This window comes from Malurus melanocephalus, unplaced genomic scaffold (assembly GCF_030028575.1).
Source record: "Malurus melanocephalus ecotype Western Australia unplaced genomic scaffold, MMel_1.1 scaffold_118, whole genome shotgun sequence".
Taxonomy (NCBI): domain Eukaryota; kingdom Metazoa; phylum Chordata; class Aves; order Passeriformes; family Maluridae; genus Malurus; species Malurus melanocephalus.
The window spans coordinates 1,129,347-1,152,131 of record NW_026623350.1 but is presented as its reverse complement, the minus strand read 5'-3'; the positions used below and the strand labels follow the sequence as shown (position 1 = coordinate 1,152,131).

The 22,785-nt window shown below is 38.7% G+C and overlaps 1 protein-coding gene across 4 annotated transcripts in view; it reads right to left on the bottom strand.

Moving 5' to 3' along the window:
* Positions 1–7,344: 7,344 nt before the first annotated feature.
* The window catches only part of GRAMD4 (GRAM domain containing 4), a 68,906-nt gene continuing 53,465 nt past the window's right edge, over positions 7,345–22,785 (bottom strand). For 3 of the 4 annotated variants that reach the window (XM_057370080.1, XM_057370078.1, XM_057370081.1), the window contains exons 8-19: positions 22,211–22,302; positions 20,627–20,718; positions 19,651–19,699; positions 18,773–18,844; positions 17,421–17,464; positions 17,213–17,322; positions 16,021–16,175; positions 12,151–12,298; positions 11,600–11,693; positions 10,464–10,548; positions 8,718–8,786; positions 7,345–8,161 (exon numbers count right to left, since the gene is read on the bottom strand). In XM_057370080.1, coding sequence (XP_057226063.1) covers positions 8,060–8,161; positions 8,718–8,786; positions 10,464–10,548; positions 11,600–11,693; positions 12,151–12,298; positions 16,021–16,175; positions 17,213–17,322; positions 17,421–17,464; positions 18,773–18,844; positions 19,651–19,699; positions 20,627–20,718; positions 22,211–22,302 — 1,112 coding nt within the window. In that variant the 3' untranslated portion in view covers positions 7,345–8,059. The remainder of the gene's footprint in view (positions 8,162–8,717; positions 8,787–10,463; positions 10,549–11,599; positions 11,694–12,150; positions 12,299–16,020; positions 16,176–17,212; positions 17,323–17,420; positions 17,465–18,772; positions 18,845–19,650; positions 19,700–20,626; positions 20,719–22,210; positions 22,303–22,785) is intronic. The other variant, XM_057370079.1, reaches the window with a different exon arrangement.

Genomic DNA, 22,785 nt, shown 5'->3' with positions numbered 1-22,785 from the left:
TTTCGTTGTATCTATTGAATCAGATCTGCAAATATGCCTGACAAACCCTCTGGATAAAAATCCCCTCTGTGCAAATCAAGTCACCTCAGCTGAGGCTGCAGTGCTGGGATGTGGCATGAACCCTTTATCAGTGGGTGGCAGTGGGGCTGGGATGCAGGAGGGAAGCCAGAGGCYGCTTTCTCCTCGGTCATCCTTACTTACCTTATTTTGCTCTTCTTCCCCAAAATRCCTGACATCAGTAAACAGGCAATAGAGACAGCAGGTACAGAGGTAGAGAGGCAGGACACCTGAGCATGCAGGGCTCACCGAGCAGCCTTAGAGGACAGGGTTTTGCAGAGCACAGCTCCTTGCAGTTCCTTGTGCTCGGGAGAGGCTGTCCCTCGGCACACCCCAGTGCCACACAGCTCAGAGCCGCTCCTGGCAGCCAGAAACAGGGCAGGGGCACCTTCTGGGGCTCAGAGCCCAGCATGGAGCCCTCCATCGGGGGAGGGTGGCTGGGGGAGCGCTGGCCAGCCCTGCACAGCTGGAGAAGCAAATGCCAACAGGCTGCTGCCATCTCCAAATCAGGAGATGCACAGGAAGTTTTCCCTAAGTCCACCTTGTCAGGAATATAAAAATTGAAGAGTAAAACTACTCAAACAGTAGAAATTAATCTTAAACATGAGTTAGTGGAGCAGCAAGTTCACGATATTCRCTCAGGTTGTAGATTATTTTATTTTGTGTTGATTTTCCCCAGAAGTCACCAAATACAGCTGGTATTTGCCACACACTGACCTTGCATGATGACCATAGTGGTCATGTTTAAAAATGGATGTATTAGGGCAATACAAGAAATCTACATTCTTCATATAGACATTCTTTATACACTTTTGGGCATATTTAAATCAAGAATCTCAACATACGCATACATCTTTGAGGACAGCATCTCGCCACTTTTTCCAAAGGCGCTCCTGAACCCTGCTCAGCTACAGATGGTGTGAGGAGCACCCACAGYCATCACAAGTCCAGTTTTGGACTCAAAGCTGCATCTCCCTCGCTTCCCATCTGTCTTCCCTTCTCCATGTCAGTCCTGCATCACCAAGGTAATGCTCAGGGCTTCACTTCCCTCCACTGCACTTTGCTTTGCTCTCCTTGGAAAGAGCCCAGAGCCCCTCTAATGCAGAAGGATTTGAGCACAGACACAGTTGCCACAACCCCACGAGCTCTGCAGTCAGGGTTGCTAATTTTGGTAAGTCMCAGGGGTCAGCACACTGTGAGAGCAACGTGAGGCCCCATCTATGAGCACAAAGGTGTCTTTCCAAGGCATCTCCTGCCAGGCCAGTGCTGTGAGTAATGGTGACATCCTGTGCAGCTTTGGAAACTTCCTAGAGCCTGTCCACTAACCACCAGTATTCCACACTTCCTGCCAGCATCCAAAACACTGCAAGAAAAAAACATCTGAAACACAGGAAAACATTGCATTATGAGAGTAAAGAAACATATATATATATATATATATATATAAATACATATATACATTTCACAAGAAATATCTAATGAAGGTTGCTATTAGGTCACACTCCAGGACCCATCAACAACTTTTTCCCAAATAATATCTGGAAGATTTAATCTTTTTTTCCTGACTTTTCTATTTTGGCTTTCCCCAAAGAGCTTCCTTTGGCCCCAAATACTTCTTGTGCAGATCCCATTTCTACAAAYATATAATAACTTGCATGATATTTTTAAGGACTGTTAGGTTTAGGAACAACTCATAACTCATTCCTGTTGTGCGGCTGGTTAATATTTGTGACTGGCCAATGACATTTCTGATCAGAGGAGACAATTTTTCACAAAGCAAACCCAAAACTGAATACAGGTGCTTTGTTTACAGACTTTACACTAGGAGCAGTTCTTCCAAAATACATTTATGTGACATAAACAACCTACAGAGAGGATTTTCAGAATTTCTTACTGACTTAGCGATGAGAGGTTAAAASCTCAGCTATGTGCTCAAGAGACTGGCATGGAAAAGCCTGAGCAAATACCAGCTCAGRCTCAAACATTCCTCCCCAAACACCCATTTTGCAGCAGACAAAATCATCTTCATCTACATTTTCTCCTCTCCTGACACGTATTTTGCTTGACAAAGGCTTGCACCAGTAAAACTGGCTTTGTCAAGGAGAGAATGTTCCCTCTAAAGAGCTCACCCAACAGGTTCAAGAGGCATCTTCTTCCTCAGTCATGCAGATCATCAGGAGCAAAGACATGGCAAATTAGCTTGAGAAAATGGAAGCCACTGAGTAATCCAAACCAGCAGATACAGCAATTTAGCTCCAATTTATACAAAATGAATGATGTAACAGGTGAAGGCAGCTTCAGTGAACCTGTGACATGTTCATCAGGACATGGTCAGTCAGTATCTCTAAATAATCAGGATGGAAATTACAGGGTTATTTTTGTGAGAGGAAGAAAAACAATGCTGAAGGAGAAAAAYGGGTAAAAGGAACCAGTGGAAAAGTTCTCAATGCAAAACTGTCAGAGACAGCAAGGCAGAAATTTGGGAAAATCAGGAATGAAAAAAAGAGCAACTTCTCTCGGACATAATTAATCTTGAACKTTCAGCTGTACTGCAAGGTTAAAGCCAGCCACAAATTACAAAGTGAARGGAGGATCAAGAGAAATTTCTGCCCTAGGAATACATATGCTAATACATCTAATCACATGAGACCACCCTGAGATGAAATAAAGGGCAGTAGGTAAGAAAAGGGATGGAAAAGGCCAAATGGGCCAAGGTCTCAGTTTGGTTTTGGAGGAAAGTTTGTATATGTACATGAGGAAAATTGAAGAAGAAAAAAACAAAAACCATAAACAGATAATTAGTGGAGAGTGAAACATAAGGCAGAAGCTACAGAATAAACACATTTAGTATTTAATAGGAAAGCATAGTGCAAAAGGAAAGCTGAAGATCATTATCCATATGCAACTATTTTTCACGGAAATTGGCAAAGATGAAGGAACTTCAGTGGARGATGCAACAATTTGAAAAATCAGAAATTCTGCCTAATGCACATCTGAACTAGGCTGTGAAGCTCACAAGGTGCAGAAAAGTGCCAGCTATTTAAACACAGAAAAAGCTATTTATCTTCCCTTCATTGCTCTCTCTCCTTTCCCATCAAATCCAACCTGGCCATATAGAGCATCAGTTCAAGCTAAATATAGAATTAAAGACATGTTCACAACCACATCCCTCAGGCAGCACATTACACCCACCTAACTTCCAAAGCATCCACAGCTCAGTGAGCACATTGTTGCTGCAAGGGACTGCTCCCTTTGCAATATCCCAGCCTCTCTAGGACAGAAAATTAATTCCTCACGGCTTTAGTATTTTTTCATTACTTTTGAAATAAAAATATTTAGAMGTCTAAGATGAGCCAATAATTAATGTATAAAACATTTAGCCTATCCTAAAACTGTCTAATGAGAGCAATTTAGTGARTCCAGGGATTCAGCAGAACTCAGACTTGTAAATTACTTTAATGTAACAGCAAAACCTCCTCAGCTTGTCCAAGCTGAATGCTCTAACTGCCYTTGGCCATTAGTCCAGGACTGCACAAGGCCATGCCTTGCTCACGTGCACAAAGCCAGTGTGTGTGGCTGGCACTGCAGACTGTGGCTGGAAGCCTCCTTTCTGCAGCAGGAGTTACAGGAGAGCAGGTGAGCAGCTCATTCCTGTGCTTTTCATGGGCTGCTGAAGTCACCTTGAGACAACAAGCACTATTTCCAGTAACACCCTGTGCCCCCACACACACAAAGTCTACAGCCAAAACCAGACTTCCAGGCTCCATATTTTCCTTCCACGAGGCTTCAGGCAGGTGGGGTTGAATCCAGCTTCTGCTAGTACTGCTGCAGGTGCAACTTGTCTTGTACAAATATTTAACAAAAAATGCATTAAAGCAGTACAAGAGGGAATTTAAGTATCCTCTGATCAAGTTAAGTATTGTCAGAACACATAAAATACCAGGGTAGAACACCATTGTATCACCAGCTGCACTGCTGCCACCGTGAGAAAACTAAATATTGAAATGAGAGGAGCACACATTCAGGTGTGGAGGATCCGCCCCAGCCTGATCCATTTCAGCCAAGCCAAACACAGAAAGGAGCATTGTAGGGACAAAMAAACAGGTCTGGATTAGATAAGCAGGCAGCTCGCTCCTGGGATTACATTCCCAAGGGCAGACAGATAATAACTGCAGTTTGCAAGAAGCACGAGCACAAAGAAGCATTAGCACAAAGCATTTTTAGGTTTATTTAAATAAAAATTATAATTTATACAAGACTTTTTAAACAAACAAGATTTTCTTAAAAAATGTACAGGGCAAATAATTTCATTATTTCAATTATTCATACAGTATAAGTCTTTTGTCAAACAAAAGTTACACTGATAATGAATTATTTACAATTTCAAAATATAGACTCAAACTTCAGACATAAAAATTTTAACATCCATTATATTTCAATGATTAGTAGAAATTAAACATCTGCCAAAATGTACAGAGTTCAATAAAAACTACCAATGTTTTCAAACAGGTTTAAGTAGCCAAAAAACAGGTACATCCTTTCATCTCTTCACAGTCAGGTAAAATCCCTTTTCTCTTTGTCTGCAGAACGAGGGTAGGGTTTTGCTGCTGGCATCCTGTGTGATGTTGCTACTAATAAATAGCTTGTTTCATTCAATCTTGCCTCACAAAAGCTACAGTGCACAGAAAGGCATGATTTCATATTTCAGCTTGTCTCGCCTTTTAAATTTAAATGGTCACTGATAAAGAATTAGTCAGTTTTCATCTCCCTTTTTTTATTCTCTTTAAAAGGGACTCAAACTAACCAATGAACTTCTTTAGAAGTTAAATCCAATTACGCGTGAATGATCCAGACATCCACAGACATGAACAGAATTGCAAATATAAACAGCAATCAGACAGACAGAATGACAAGAACATCACTTTCTGCTATTTAGAAGCACTTTACATTAAGTGTTCCGACCCAGCCTGTTCCTGAAGTGCACCAGGCTGTGCTGCAAAAYTAAGTAGGAAGATTGGAATTCAAGGTGAGAGCTTCAGTGTAATTACACGAGTCGAGTATATATTCACTCACTGCCCATGCCCTCCTGCCCCCCAGACCTGGGAGGGTGCAGCAGGACAAAAGCTGAGTAAACACACAAAGGTTACCTTCAGTCTCTGAAGTCACGGACACCGTGGAGCAGCTGTGCAGCAGGGAAACCGGATAACCCAATGTAAAGTGAAATTTGCAAAATATGTACACAGATGTCTGTCAATTATATTACAACTCTATTAAAAAAAAAAAAATCCAGTCTGTTTTCTCTACATTAGAACCAATGTTGCATTGCAGTTTGCACTAGGTTTGCTGCTTTAAGGATCACCAACTTTTAAGTTCACACTGGTAAAGTGCGGATTCATTTCAAACGCCAACACATCAGATTTTATAAGACGTTTCTAATTTCTTCRTTCAGAAAATAAATTTTAAGAGCATATTGTACACATGAGGCATCTCAGTCTGGGAAAAGGATAATGATATCTTTTCTCCCTCTCCGAAGCCCAGGCATGGTTAATTGTCCTGGCACCATCAGTACAGATCCTATAGCTCCTCCAGGAACCATMATCTAGGACACCCCTGTACAAGAGGGTCAACCAGTGAAGGGTGGCAGGGGGAGGAGGTAATAAGTGCAAGTCAACTGATTTCCTACTGAAAYTGCTGTCATGATCAGAGTGAAGGTATAAATTACACTTGAAAAATGATACAAAAATAAGAAAAAGAGCATGCTCTCTGTAAAAAATATAGTTTTCTGTTTCTTCCAAAAAAAAAAAAAATAAGGATAACCTTAAAACACATCCAAGGGATCTTTTTCTTAAGACAAAATGAATGAATCTGATTAAGATTTATATAACATTAAGCCATTTTAATGCCTATTTGTTAGCCACACTTACTCTTCAAGGAAGATTCTAAAAAGGAAAGCCAAATTATAACATGAAGCAATTACAAAAAAGAGATTAATTGATTTTAAAGTAGTTTTGATGAGAAAAAWTTAAGATCAAGAATTTTTACCTAAACATATAACCTGAAGATGTAAAGTTATGGAACCATAAACTGTCAAGCTACATCCACTTTAAACATTGGCAAAATGGATTTCCCAACAGCTTCGCTCATTTTTGAAGTTTCCAGGCCCTGAGTTGCAGCATACCAAAGGTGCTGTTAAAAATGCACCCATTTTTCAGGTCATGTACAGACATGTTCAAGTGCTACTCTAAAGCCAGAACTTGAAAATTGCATTTTAGCCATCAGAGTGGTTTCTCCCCCATTCTTGCTCACATTTCCACCCAGGGCATGCCCCATCAGTTTTCACTATACAATACTCAACCTAATCATGGTATTCAATAGTATTTCTTCATACCAAGTTAATATAAACTTCTCATATCCTACCTCTCCATGGCCAGACTAAAATAAGATTTGTACAGTTTGACTGCCACCTTCTTCATTTACTGCATTTATTGACACACTTTAATTTAAAACTGTGCTAAGAGTTAAACACCCTTTGGTGTTTGCTACCCTTCTTTCTCCTTCATTTTAACCCTTTCCCATAAAGAAAGGAAATTCCTGTTAAAAAAAACCAGAAAAAATCCATGAAATTAAGTCCCATTTTTCACATAAGAATTTGCATTTCCATTTCTTTTTTTTTTAGGGTCATTCATATGTCTGGAGACATCCATGCTACTCAACTCAAAAGACATAGCAAAGATATTCTGGAAGGCTTGGCACAACTCCTACTGTGCTTTCATGAAAATGCAAATAAAATTCTAAACCTCTCAGATGGGTGCTATTATATAGAGTATAAAAGCTTTCTAATATTAAAGACAAAGGTAATATGTGCTTTGCTGCTAGACAGGCCTGAGAGAGTTTAGAGGAGTGCAGCCTTCCTGTTTTACCTGGCAGTTGGATTTAATTGTTACTAAAATTTAATTCTGCAGGGGGGAAGAGAGAAGCACATCAATGCTCCTCAAACTATGCTTTCAGAGGAAGTAGTGCTTTTAGTTGCTATATTACAGCAGTTTTTTTTTATTGCAAGGTAACTCAAGAGAAATGCCAAATTAAAAAAGGTCACATCTGAGTTTAGTTTAATTATTCTCACCTCTCCCAACACAAAGAGCTTCAAGTCTTTAATGCATTATCATACAAACACCTTGTACATGCAATATGTACAACAGCTGAGCCCTTCCAGGACAAGTATCTATAGAAATATAATTATATGATGCCTAACATTTTAGGAACAACATTTTGATGCCCTCTTTTATAAAAAGTATCTGCCTGCCTTCCTTTCYCTTATTTGGTTTACGAGGAAAGGAAGATGAAGTTATAAACTTTCTCCTCCAATTCACTGTACAAGCAATTTAAACATGTGTATGCAGGAAAAATTGAAGTTAATCAAACCAGTAAAGCATCCTTCTGTAATGCAAAAATTAGCAAGGAGGAGTTATTCAAAATGCAGTTGTAAATATGGAAATGCTGAAATGCTAATAGTTCCTTGGTGTTGCCATCAGTTTTACTAAAAGACCCGATTAGAAACTCAAAGCTGAAGAAGGAGACTTCAGGCTGCTGCAGTCATCATTCTCCCATCTCAGGGAAAAACAGCTAAAATAAAGAGACAAATGTATCCCTAGTGACATCAGTGGAGATAAAGGGATCAATCTGTTATTTAGTCAGGTCTCGGAGTATCTTCCCAGCTTTTAATGTCAGTAAATAAACATTAAAAGTGCTTAATGTGCAAGGCTAATAGTGATGATAGCACTTTCACTGTGTTGTTTCATTTGGTTTTTTTTGTCTTTTTTTTTTACAAAAACCTTAAAAACAAACATGAAGGCATATATAAAATACACTTGGTTTATGTAACAGATAGAATATAAACCACCAGACAAGAAAAATTATTGCAAAATAGATGAGGATGTTAATTTTTTTTCACTACCAAGTCGTAAAACAGGAAAGTTTCCTTTAGCTCTTCCAAGATAAGACACTAGCTTTCATTGCCAGATGCTGCAGATGTTATTTTCAGGTATTGGTTGAAAATTGTCTCAAAAGCTTCATCTCTGTGTACCATGGCACCAAACACCAAAGGCTAAACAATGAAAAAAAAAGCACATCATGTCAGGCAACAGAAAGGAAAAATTTCCTCTAGGTATAGTTTTGTCAAGTCAATAGGAACAGATTAATTGTACTAGAAATACATTGATAAAGAAAAATAACCCTTTTCTCCACTAAATCCTTGACTATGTGGCATAGTTYATAGTATTTTTCACTTCTTTAAAAACTTCATCTGAGGGTCAGGCCCTTCYACCTCAAAGCCTCCTCCCCCATGGATACTCTGAAGACATGCTTTTTGTTCCAGACAGCACAGCAGAGCAGCCCCCATGCTCCTGATGAAGGATGCTGGGGAAAATCTTTCTGAAGTGTTAGAGTAAAACACTCCAGATGCAGTAGAACAAGCTAAATATTTAATTCATTAAAATTCTGAAGACAGACATACTGAATAATAGACAAGTGAATTTTTTTTAAAGGAAAAAAGCCGACCACTGGCGTAAGGGACAAAAGAGTCTTTATGCTGGTGCTAACCAGAGGAGGAAAAGAAGGGTAGGAAGTCCAAGACAACAATTCAGATACAACCAGCTACTTACCTTCTGCGTAGATGGTGTCGATACAGCAATACCCATCCCTGATCCCGGGAGAACAGAGAGCACTTTGTACTAAAAAAAAMCACAAACAAAGACATAAGATATCTTCTGCACTCAGCAACTGCAAAAGATGCTGCAGAGGTCACACAACACATCACTGGCAGGTCCTCCCAGACACAACTAAGAAACCTCTCCTAAACCCAGGAATAAGCCAGATGTCATTCTCACTCGGTGGGTACAGCACCACCCAGCCAGGATCCTCCTGAACACATCCTCCCCCAAGCTGCAGTAACTCCCAACCTGCTGAAACCAGCCCAGCCCCAAAGTGAGCAGAGCCCCACTGCAGCACAGGGAGCTGACCCCAGAGTGGTGTGGGGAAGTGCAGGGAGTTGGGCAGGATGGGCAGGGCACAGCCCAGCTCTCTGTGCAGCACCCACAGCTTCCTCTACAACTGACATTCACCCACYGCTTGGAGGAGCAGCAACAGACCAAAAAAAGCTCCTGCTTCAAAATCAGATAGAGAATCGGATAGCGTATCAGAGAGTCTTAGAATCATTAAGATTGAAAAAGAGCTCCCACCTTTGACTGACCCACTACCTTGTCAATCAACCCATAGCATCAAGTGCCACATACAGATTGCCTTTACATTTTTTGAAAGAAAGTCCATAAAGACAAGAAGAAATACAGTTGGCTGAATTTCAGAATTTGCACAGGGAGAAAGAGACTTCCAAGTCAGATCTGCATTTTCAAGTCCAAATAAAATCAGGCACAGCAGATTTTTATGCTTGACTGCATGATCCCTGTCTCATCTTCATTAAAAAGCTACAGAGATGCAAAAGGACCTTTATGGCAGTCAAGGCCTACCAAACAATGAACCAGCATTACTTGAAGTATGATGTTTGAAATCCATTAATATGAATTATTAATTCCAGTAGGAATGTTCAGTTTCAGCATAAGCTGTCTGCTTTATAGACATGTCAAATAAGGAGAAGGAATTAATTTGAAAATCTGGAGGTACTTATGCAGTAGCAGACACCAGGCTGAAATGTTTGTTTGCACAACATGATTTAATCTGTGGTACAGGATGCAGCAGGGGTGTCTGTGTCCAAGATGAGGACAAGTTCAGAGAAGATAACAACAAGTGATGTTAAAGGCCATAGGGAGTGATGCAAGGCACCAGTAAAGCCATTAGTAACCAAAGGCTGATGAATCTCACCCACAGGAAGGATGACATTGCCCTTGCTTTGCTTCCAACCATCCACTTCTTGCCTCTGTTAYTGAGGGGTCTCAACCACATGAAACTCCAGCCCATCCCAGTCTGGCTATTCTAATGATCTTTCTTCACTGACAACAATCCTGCCTYCCTCTGAGGCATCTACTTTTAGAATGGTGCATCTACCAATATCCACACCCAAACTGAAGTTAAGAATTCCTGCTACCAATACATCTTCCTAAGGCCTACGCACCTCTAGTGAACACTGGAGTTAACAAACTATAACTTCAATCTATAAACACATGCAGGAGAGTAAAGGTTGGGTAAACTAGTTTGTCTTCATGCTCATTGCAAGTTTTCTCATGCTGAGTCCAAAAAGCAGTTCTGGGAAACATTCATGATCACAGAATTCCATTTTACTTATACAAATGATCAATGGCATGCTTTTTCAAAATAACAAAAGCACAAATGCAAAATATGAGTAGCTGAACTGAAAACCACTTTTCTCCCCTATTTGCAACACCAACCATACATACCTTCTGGATATCTGTTATATCYGATAGCTTTATAACTTTATTTCTTTTTGATGAGCCAGATTTTGAGCTTTCAAAGCACAGGTAACTGAAAACAAGAATAGAAAATGCTATTTGAATACATTATTCAAAAATAAATTTCTCAAATATTCCCCTTGTCTCTTCTAAAGTTTGAAGCCACACAGGTTAACATAACTTTCAAAATAGGAGAAAGAGGTACACAATATACAGTTCAGTTACAGCTTCTAATTTAGCAAAAACATTTATAAATTCTAGCAACTGGCTGGTGTGTCTGAAAGGCCAGAACATACAGAAAATTCTTGTATTTATRTTACTGCACTGAATGGTTAAACCTGACAAGCATTTTAAAGACACACGAGGGATATAGATCCTCACTCATCTGAAATACCAAATCTCAAAAGGGTTATACATCTTTCACCATCCTAAAAGAAGATTAATGAGAAACACTGTGTTAGTTTCATGTTATTGTGCTGCAGACAAAAGCTCAGATTTCTAAACACTGAAGAGTGGCCTCCATCGCTAGGTGACATTGAATACAGATGAGCTTTACTTCCTTTCATTACACTCCAAAGGAACTTCAGTGCAAGACCCAAACAGTAATGACCACAGTTATTCAGTCCTGGAAGGCTTGGAGGTAAGTAAGGATATTAAAAAAAAACAACTGGTCACTCATAAAAATTTGAARCCAAGGCTTAATTTTCAGCTTTCTTTTTGTTGCTGTCATTTCAAGGAAGCTGAACTCCACTTGCTCAAAAGAAACCCAAACTAAGAATATTTGTCAAATAGCTCTTGATCACAACTTTCAAACTGCACTTAGGTTTTAGGTTTCTTTTTAGTATATTCACAGTTAGCATGTTGTCCACATCAAGAGMTGCAGCTACTAACAACTGTCTATATAGAGCTACTTTGCTTTCCTGTGCAAGCCTTGAGAAGGCAAAATCTTGTCTGCTAAGCCACACACCAGGTTCAGCTCTCCCTCTCCTATGATGCTTTGAGGTTGCAAAGCACCTTGAAATGGCATTTTTGTTTCAAGACATTGTTAAAGCACCACTTTTAGATTTAAATTCTTTAATGTCTTGCATTTCCCCCCATGAAGTGCATGGAGTGCAAAGACTTACTTCTCTGTGACATAAAGAACTCCATTCCTGATGTAGTCAGTAGGCATCTTCCGATCTCTGTTAATCAAGCAGCAGCGCCAGCCATTTTCACACACTGAAAAAGTCACAAGAAGAAATCTTAATTTCACAAAAAGGAAGACAGGCACTATCTCCAACAGTCTCCTTACACAACAGAAGACACTGAACATTAAACTTTGGATACCTAAACCTAAAAGTTCTTTGAAAGAAAAGACTAAATCAGGTGTTTTAGACATCATAACATCTGTTTTAATACTCATTTTGAAAAAAACAAAATWAAAAAACACCCACACAATTATTCCCTTTAACTTGACTATTGGATTTATAYAATCACAAGGCACACCAGGCTGTGCACTCTTTCAAAGAGCTGCAAGGATAGGGCAGAGACCATCTCAGTTCATCCTAATTTAAAGCAACAGTTTTTAAAACAAAASCTTACACCTATACAATGCACAGAAAAGGAATTCAACTTGAAACTATCTTTGGCTTTTTACAAGATATTCTACTAATGTAGCTTTTCTGTGGCATCMTACCTGGCAAAGGGCGTTCATTCTCTGGCAGGTTAAAAATTTCATGGAAATTCCCTCTCTTGGTGGTATGAAAACGACTTGTATCTTCATCTTTGCTTATTCCAGCTGGGGCACTTGAGCCCRCATAATTCCTGGATGTTGCTGTTTGAAGCTGCAGAAAAAGAAATACTATTYCAAAATCTGGGCAGCAACATTTAAGCTACTCTTAAAAATAATTTAACTGACTACTCTTTCTGAAAAAAAAAAAATGTATAATGCAACAATTTTCATTAACTACTTCAATAAATTAATTCACACTACTGCAGTGTACTGTTGCTACAGCACAAACCTCTAATAGGGTACCTGAACACAACCTTTCAAAGTGCTGCCCTTTGATGGACACCCTTTGCAGGGGTGAAGCACGTGTTGCCAAATGCACCCATCTCAAAATACCCCTTTCCAACAGTAAAGGCTCTATCTCACTAGATACAGCAACATCACTGCACACAGCTCCAATGGTTATAACTGCTGGGGCTACTAACACACAATGTATTCTCAGGACTTGGCTTGTCTTCAAGAGACAAACAAAATGTTACTGCACAAAGGAAGTTTAAAAAGAAAAAAGAGAAAAAAAAAAGGCCACACAAAACTGCATGAGCTCATTATGAATACAAATGCTGAAAATGAAAGCAAGTTTTCCACACTGTGATCCATACCTTTTCATGCCCTGACAGCTAGCAGGAAAAGAAACAAACAACACAAATGTGACAGTGACAAAAGAAAAAAAGTGAAATCTATTTAACAGTATAATACACAGAATAAAACATGAACTGAGTGACACTGCAAGATCTTGCTCACAAACCAAGAGACTACACACAATGAATGCAATTAAAAAAGAGTGGTTAGAGCACACCAGTTCAATTTATTCAGGTTGCTTTAGAGCCATTGATCTTTCCTGTGCTTTGAAGTAGCACTGAMTTTTGAGTGGTGACACATGACACAAAATCTGAATGGTTGTCACCATCCTTGGGGGAGAAAAAAGGTAGTATGGGCTTCCTGAAACCAAAGTACTTGAGTAAAATCTACTTTTAAACAGAGCTCCTTGACCACTGGACACTGCCCTGGCAAGAAGCCTTGCTTCTTTTGGAAAGCTTGCCTGCATTTTCATTTTCATCTTCATGGGGCACTACATGATTCCAAASGCTGGCACCAGCAGCTTTGCTCTTAGCCCCACCATGCAGTTAAACAACTGGCAAAACGACAACTTCAAGCTCAGGACTAAACTCTTCTTCTGTGAAGGCCCAATGCTGTTGAAGGACAACCAGCCTTTGGCTGCTTTTTTAAAATTTTGCACTAAATTGGCAGCACTCAACACTTCACAGGATTTAGCACTAACAAATGAAATCTGAAGCAAATGAAAAAATGTGCCCTGCAACTGCYAACTAGAAACCAGACTGACAAAACAGGCACAGCACAGGGCATTTGCCATCCATCTTTTTAGGGTACCWGTAATAAAGTGATGCCTCAGGGGAAAAAAATTAAGTTGACATGGAAAGCAAATGGCTAATAGTAACTGTAATATTGCCTCAGTTACTCCCCTTCTGCAGTGCTGAGTCCCTGCAACCAAGGAAAATAACAGCTTCTCCAACAATCTGTGTGCAACTAAAAGTGAAATCAATTTTCTGAAKGCCTTCTAAGGCAAGTTATTTGGCTGCACAATCACATAACCAGGTGAAGTGCCATGGCCCAAAACAAAAATGATCAGAGCAGATCATCTAATGTTTTTTGTGCTGGAATAAGGAGTATTTCTGCTCTCTGCTACACTGCTTCCTACCCACCTGCTATATGAAAAGATAAAAAAAATTGAATTTAAAATTCAGTACCATGACCCATCTGGTGGCTGAAAATGTGGGGAGCCCTGCCCTTACTTCTAGTCCTGCCTAAGATATGCAAACGTTTCTTTTACCACAGACAACTAATGGTCAATTACTACGAGAAAAACATTGCATCCAGTTTTGAAAAACCTTGTATCTAACTGGAAGTGATTTGATTTGTAATGCTGGAAGAGTCCTGATTGTCTAAAAACATCAGCAGCAATCTGGAGGTATTCGTTTTCACTTGATCTGTCATCAGCTTTTGACACACAACCTTTACCCATCAGATCCTGCTGTCAGGACTGTTCTCTGAGGACACAAGGTCAGAGTGGTGGTACAGGCAATGAATATTGCATTGTGTCTAAGTTTACTGTGTCCTGCATGCTGTGTAATGATAAGAAGTCAAAGCAAATGCACACATGCTGGCCTACATGCTTTTGGGCTCTGCCTTATCTATGAAAAATATTTAAAACTTCTTTAGTTTTTACCTTTTAGTACAAAAATTTGATTTTCATACTGTGAGGTTTGCAGAAATCTCTCAAGGGATAAGAAAGTTYCCCTAAAATTACTGAGATCGAATTAATGTTTTCAAAGACATTTGTAAGCAGGTAATGCAGGACTGCACATCCTTTCCAGGAAGGTAAGTCAAGGCCATTGGGCCAGACAGGGTACTACAGAACCCTGGCTCTGCTTGCAAAACTAAAGCTATGAAGAAGAGCCAGAAAGAATAATTACTGTCTAAATTTATGGACTCAAGTTCAGCAACTCAGAGTCTCTACACCTCTAAGGTAGATAAGAGAGACATAGCAAGAAGATGTCACAATTACCACAGGTTGTGGAATAGAACCTGTACACGTGAGAAGAATATAAACTTTTAAGACCATCTTCTTCRAGCAAGAGAAATACAGGCCATGGATGGCTTCATCCAAGCACTTATTACCCATCTCATCCCTTGGAAAACAGGAACTGAAGACTCACTTTCTGTAAYAGAGTGTCCTTCTTCTCCACTTCCTTCTGAAATACTCAGATTGTGCTGCAGTTATTTTACCACTCTCTGCTCCACCACCCCAAGCCCCAGATTTCTTCTTAACAACTAAGGGTTCATGTATTTATTTATTTTGCTTTCCAGCTGTATACCCAGGATGAATTACTGCTCARGGCTGTGCATTTCAGAGAGTACCCACATACTCTATGAATGCAATCAGATATAGTGCTAAGAGGCATTAAGCAAATACTAAAATAGGGTTAGACTCAAGATTTACTACAACTATTTTRATTTTAAAACTAATAAACATTTACAAATTCATGGATATGGAAAAGCCTGACTCAGTTACCATGTCAGGCYCCAAAATAATTTACCAAGGTGCACAAAACACAATACTTAAATAAGTGATTTAATKATGATATTTTAACAAAAAGAAAATCTACTGTAAGAGTATGAATACGGTGAAGTCATTCACCACCACTATGCTAAATGGTCATCTAATAAAAATAACCRTAAGACATAAAGTCTAAATACATAAACTACTTTATTACCTTTACTAATGATTATTATCCCATTAGTAAGCTGCATATTATACTCAAGCCTTTATTTATTTTTTTATATAACTATTCTTCAATTTGCCTAAGCATGTGAATTTCCACTGAAAAATTATGTCTAAGAATAAAGAAAGGGGATACAAAAAGACTATAGCTGGCAATAGAATAGCACAAGAATGCATGTTAAAGAAATTGGTATGAATATGGATGGTGTTTTATTTGTGTTTAATTTCATGATTCACAGTGTATCTATACATACACACACAACTGACTCCTTTCATACACAAAACAGAATCCATAGAAAAACTGTGAATCGTGAAAATAATAAAAAATGGGTATTACAATCAACTAACATTGATTGTAAGGATATAATTAACCTTCTCTTTAATGTGCTCTAGTCACTGGAGAAAAGGAAAAGGGAGAAAGGGATGTGATTTTCAGAGGCTGAGAACATAGGGACAAAAGGATTTATTACCCTTACCCGTCTCGACACTGTAGCATTAGATCTTTCTTTGAGCTGAGGATCTGTCGGGAGACTTATCCAGATGATATAAGGAGTGTCATACTTAGCTCTTAGTCTGGGGCATCGTTGGAAGATAAAATCAATAAGGAAAAACTTGATTCCAGCATAGAGTCCTGAAAAAAAGGTCACTTCAGTATGAATGCTGAAGGGGAATTAAGAACATCACTATTTTGATCATATTTTCAGAAGTTCACAAATTAAACCAAATTCTGTATCTTCAGTCACAGTGTTAAACCCTCATTAAACCCAAATTATTGTTCTTTCCTTCCCCTGCCCAGATTCCTTCCTCCCCATCCCATTGTTCTTTTAAACAATTTACATAGCCACTGTTATGCAGAAGAATATTTAAATAATTCAAGCGTATAYTCCTTATTACCAGAAGCATTCTGAAAACATGATATACTACCAAAACAAAAAACACACTAGAGCATTCAACTCTGCAGCTCCTGCAAGAATTTTAATGGCAACAGAGGGCTCTCATGTACTACAGAAAAGTATCTCCCAGTCCCAACTCTTATCTTACACAAGTTTTCTCTTTGCATTCTGCCAGATCAAAATGGGCTTAAAATACTCTCTCAAAACTTTACTGCATGCAATTCAGATCTCCTAAGAGCAGGATAAAAAAATAATTCCTCACACATCTAAATTCAATTGTTGTGTCAAGCAAACCTACATTTCTATTCAAGCTAACAAAATTTGACGTTCAGTGCCACTAAAAGTAAAACTCGTTTGATTATATCATTACTTTAATGAAAAAAAATGCTTCTATTTTCTTCCTACCCTGTCATTTTCATGCCTCCTGTCACGACATGTATTTCATTTACAAACATGTATGAGCAAAAAAACCTCAACCTATAGGATTTTCCAGAAGCCTTGAAGCTGACAGTCTGAAAAGTTCTGCTAACAGCTCATCATAAACTTCTCCTCTTCAAAAAGCAAAAGCATTATCCAGTCTTTTCCTATTACACACTGAGATGGTTTTCAAAATGGTCATGACAAATGATGCCAAGCACAATGAAAATACTTTAAAACACTATGATTTATTAATGCAGGTTTTCTCTCTTCAACTCTAAAACTCTCCCTCTAAAGATCACGTAAGTTTTAACCATTAAGTCTAGACTGTAACAGGTCAATTATTTATTGTGTTTACCCAATGCAAGCCCAATAATCCTGTAGGGCAAAAAGCASGATGCAATGAAAGCTGCCCATAGAGCAATGTAGAGCTTCTGTGTTATTTCTGGCTGGACCCACATGAACAAGCTGAAAACACAAAAGATGCACAGTTTTATTACTAGTGTTCCAGATACTAGTCAAGTCTTGTTTTAAAAGGGAAGGAAGTCTCACATCAGATAACTTACTTTTTAATTTTTTCCAGAATGTCTGCCATCTTGCCAAAAAGGTTCTGCACAAGAAGCAAGAAAATGAAAGTCAAGTCCTGGGKTTTTTTGTCTACATAATGGAAACCAACAGCTTTCTGACTTTGTTGGTGATCAATTCCCAGAACTGATTTTTTAAAACTAGTTTTTAKCCATTTATGTACTTCACAATTGAGTAAATATAGAACATAATAGCAATACTTGATGACTTCCATCTCATTTAACCTTGTTCTGTAACTTATGATTGATCGTTACAAGTGAAGAAACAATTTGATCCCACTGTCATGGCTGGAAAGTATTTACATAACTGCAAATACTTTAAATTAAGCTGTCAATCTAAGAGTTAAGAGYTGCTGTCAGTAGGTAACAAAATGGAAGGTTTTTTCACACATTTTGAGTGCTGAAATTTCAGGAAGTGGTTACTGAGATCATCAAAAGGCTTCTCTGTTAGCTTCTCGGAAACAGACCATTATCAGATTTGATAATGAACCCTTGGAGACAGCAGATTCCAAATAATTCTAACAACTGACCCCTGCTCAGGACAAAAGGTCATATTCTCTGACCAATCCTTACTGTCAGAGCASCTGAAAATTTCACCTTCCCAATGAATTCCCAAAGGTGTTCATACAAACGTGTGCACCACGCCCAGCAGAAGAAAGGCACTGAGCAGTCACAGTTAGCAAGAGAAGGTTAAACCCCTTCTGACAGCAGCACATCATCAGATATGGCACAAGGCTACAGCTCCACTGCATGGTGCAGGCACCCAGCTGCTACCTCATCCAACTCATGGAGATGGGAGAAAACCTTCCATCAGCCTCTCCTACACCAGCAGATTTCAGGGCTTGGAGGGGGTGGAGTTTTTTTGAAACATGGTATTTTGGAGATGCAGTGCAAACTGTTGAATTAACACAGTTAAACAGACAGCAGCCTTCAGCTAAGCCTTAAAGGAACAGTCTCCTACATCAGCTCATGACCAGCAGATTTGGAGTATGGATCCACACTCAGCACAGTGGTAAGACTCACACCCCATCTAAATTATCAGAAGCTCATATGCATATATTAGATAGAAAACTGTTGGAAGTTGTTTCTGTTCCACTCTGGAACTTGCTCAGAGCTGTGGTCAAAGAACCTCAACTCATTCTCTGAAGCATTACACCATTTCAGAAGCTCCAGGAATCTTAATGAGATCTCCACTACCTGTGGGTTAAGTTCCACTTGCAAGAAAAGTGTTGCTTCTTTAAGCATTTGTTTTCACATGCTACACAACAACATCCTTGGACCACCAGGATTATGAACCTTGTTCCTAAGGAAACAGCCAGGGAGCAGCACTGTACCTGCGCCTTCTGAGCCACGTCTAGAACAAGCTGAAACTTCTCAGACACAGTCAGGTCCTCTTTTGGGTGCTCCTTAGGCAAGAAAGAGACAATCCCTTGATTTTTGKCTTAGATGAAACGTATTTTATAAAATACCTTGTCAAGGTGACCCYTCAACATTCTTGGCAGTAGTCCTTACACTTTAAATAGCCTCTGTATTTACCATTTTACTCGTTTCAGATCTACTTTTTTATGTCTTTCATTGCTGGTTATTTTTAGTTTTCAATGCCTAGGGGGGCTCAGGGGAGACTTTATCACTCTCTACATCTGAAAAGAGGTTGAGGTGGGGTCAGTCTTTTCTCCCAGGTAACAAGTGACAGGTCAAGAGGAAATGGCCTCAAACCGTGCCAGGGGAGATGYACATTGGCTTTTCAGAAAAATTTACTCAAGGAAAGGGTTATTAAGCCTTGACACAAGCTGCCCAAGGAAGTGAAGCCACCATCCCTGGAGGTATTTAAAAGACACTTAGCTCTGTCACTTGAGGCATGTACCCAGACTCAGTGATGGAGCTGGCAATGCTACAATAACAGCTGGACTCGATGGTCTTAAACAGATTGCAATGCTTCTTAAAGATCCCACAGAACCTAATTTGTTCCAAGCTGATAAATCAAAATTAATTTCAGAAATGTGTTTTAAGTTGGGAATATTTTAGGGTGAAGCATCTGAACCCAAGTGTGCTGTTAGGAAAGGCTTTTAAATGRTAAGAGAAAGAAAAACAATGTATTCTTTACTTGCACCTTTCTTTTCCTTCCTTTCACAGTTACCCATACCAACACAGAGGAAGGTTTAAAGGAGCAATTTTTTTGTAGGTATACAGGAGAAGTTGAACAGAGACCTACCATTGCTTCTGAAACTTCAGGCACAATGCTCCACTGTATTCTCCAACCCCTAGAAATTATGGAAATAGTTAAAGAGAGCAAGAAACCYACCCATCAATATCAATTATTTGTAAAAGGCTAAAAAGTAGTTTTCTACAATAAGCTCTTATGGCTTAAAAGTAAATAATTTAATCCCCAAATTAATGAAGAAACCACAGCATAAAAGAAGCACARGTGGCCAACAACAGCCAGCTTTAAAAACATTAGTCAAATAGATACTAAACAAACTCACTGCTTGTGGGTTTTACAACAAAAGTTAATGGTGTGCATGGAGTAAAGGATTAGGATYTTTTTTGTCTTATTTTTTCATGTGAACAAAATTACATCAACTTACTCAGAAGCCTATTTGCTCTCAGCAGTTTCCAAGCAATACAATGTCAAACAGAGAGTATCAATTAAGAAGTCAGAAAATTATTTTACAGTATGCATGTTAAGGCACTCTATACCATTTAAAGGTGCATTAAAAATCCACAATCAGTCTTAGTTTTTAGAAGAGACTGAATTGACAAATGGAGGATACTTTGTATAAAGTATGCCACAAGCTACAGAAAAAGACAAAACCACCATTTTAGGCCTAGGTGAACATTATCTGCTGGGAAAAACAGCAGGCTTCAGTATTGAAGGTGATATTCTCCAAGTATACTAAATGCTGCAGAATTTTGTATTAGAATTTTAGTGAGCTGAGGGGTTTGTCTGTGAGCATGCAACATTGTTTATGAGAGCCCAAGCCACAGGATATGAAGATAATTCCCAATAATAGTAAAACATTATAGAAACTGAGCAGTGACACTAAGAATATTTGAGTCTGAATTTCACTTTGTTAAATGTAACTCACAACATTAGAAAAGGTAACAGTTTACAGTTTGGTGCAAGGATAACAAAACATCTTTCAAGCAAAGCATTACTTAAGAGAATAAGCTAGTATTTATGCAAATACCTGGCTATGAGGTAATTTAGGGATAACCTCAAAATTGCTAAAAATAAGAACATAGGAATGGCCCAGCCATGCCATACAGCATTCATGTAAATCTGCAGATTAAGAAGACAAAAACAGAGAGATGCGGATTACAAACTGGGGTACCGAGAGTTGCATGAAATACCATTCCCCACTGTGCTCTTGGGCTCAGAATCATCCAACTCATATAAAAAAAATTATACATTTTAGCCACCCCATGACTGACAATGGCCCTGCATCTAGGAATGCTAAATCAAACTAAGAGTGAACCAAATCTCCTGAGGTGACACTTAACTAGTTCTCAGCTGCCTCAGGGACAGTACTGAGTATTTCCAACACTACAATTACCTGAAAGGGGAGGGGAAAAAAAGGAAGTAAACGCTAAAGTCTGTGAATCAATGGCACGGAAGCCATGRTATAGGGGTTACAGCAATTAGCCCCATACTGGGAAACAGGATAAAATCTCACTCTATTATTTCARGTCAATTAAATCCCAAATTTTTACCAAGACTAAAAAGATTGGAGGAAAACAGGTTTTATTTTATTTAACAAGTACAAAGAGTTTCAAAAGGTATTCTATTCCTTTCCCAGCTTCTGAAAATAGAGACTACAGTCTCTCTGTGAGCAATGCTGGGTTTTTCCTGATAACCCCAAAGTGAAACAYTGCTCTGCTYCCAGGTCCCAGCACTTTCAAAAAAMCAGCTCARGTTTCTYCTTTCAGCTTTTATCTGCAAAATGGGTTTAGCAGGTGAGGCAAGAGAAAAATCTGCAGATATGGAGAAGGAATGGACATAGGGCACTGGGAGGGGCAAATCTCCTCCTCAATATTCCTTCATCTCATGCAAAATATCACAGGATCTATAACTTAGAGGGAGGGACTATTTAAAAAAAAAGGTGAGTGATATTTTCTCCACAAAGGTGCATTCAGTTATAGCTACTGGTAATTCCTTTGACAGAAATACATTTCATATACACTGTGACCAAAAGAATTTAGATCATTTAATTAATAACAGGAGGAAGAAAAACAAACTCTCCTAGATACTTATGTCTCTTTGCAGCATCCAAGCCTCCTTAAGGTAGCATAGAAATGCTTGAATCTAGCACACAAACCTGATGTTTGTTTCATTGAATCATACTGAAATCATGGCATTTTCCCTCTCATCAGTATGAGCCAAATGGCAAAGAGCCCTGATGGGGACAACAACTTCTAAACAAATATAATCACTATCAGYATTCCAGCCCTAGACAGGAACAAACTTTGCAGAGGCTGAACTAACCATCAAATTACCAGGACTGTGAGACAAGAAAGGAGAGGACAATACCCAGATGGTTCTAAGCTATTTTAATAATCACAAAACTATGTTACAAGAAACCCAGGACACACAATTTAAGTGGCTTCATAAATAACTGAAGTGACAACTATTGGTATTTTGTGTTAAATGAAATTACACTATTTGATTTGAACTGTAGCACGCGCCCTACCCAGATAAAGCAGTTTCAGTGCATTTCAGCAAATTATGTATTTTATAAAGTTTTTACTACTGCTAGAGGAGTAGAATAACTTACAATAAAGGCAATAGCAGAAGTGTAGATAGAATACCAATCTGATAAGGCAGAAAGATTCTTCACAAAACTTGTAACAGGTTTGGCACCTCTCTCTAAACAGAAGTGGAGAAAAAACACAATTAGAATTAGCTGGCAGTGGTTAAATCACTTATAAATTACAAATAACCAAAATAGAAAACTATAGGAATATTCAAGATAGGTAATGATAAAAAAGCTTATCCAAATGAAAAAAAATTAACCCCACCAATGTAACTGAACAATTAGTTAAAAATGTATTTCCAAAAACYGTATTACACAAGGAAAAGATTATGTCTAAACTCTGAAGTATAAAGAAAGAAAAAAAAAATTAACATTCCTTATACGGGTACCCTGGGTRCTAAAAGAATTTGTTGTAAGCCATATTCACATTACCCCAAAGACCAATGGGTCAGTTTGTCTCACTGTRAAACAATGTGCATTAGCCTGAATTACAAGCCACCAAGGAACAACTTAAAATCACAGAATCATTTAGGTGGGAAAAGACCWTTAGGATCATCAGTGGGTCCAACCATTAATCCTACATTGTCAAATCCACC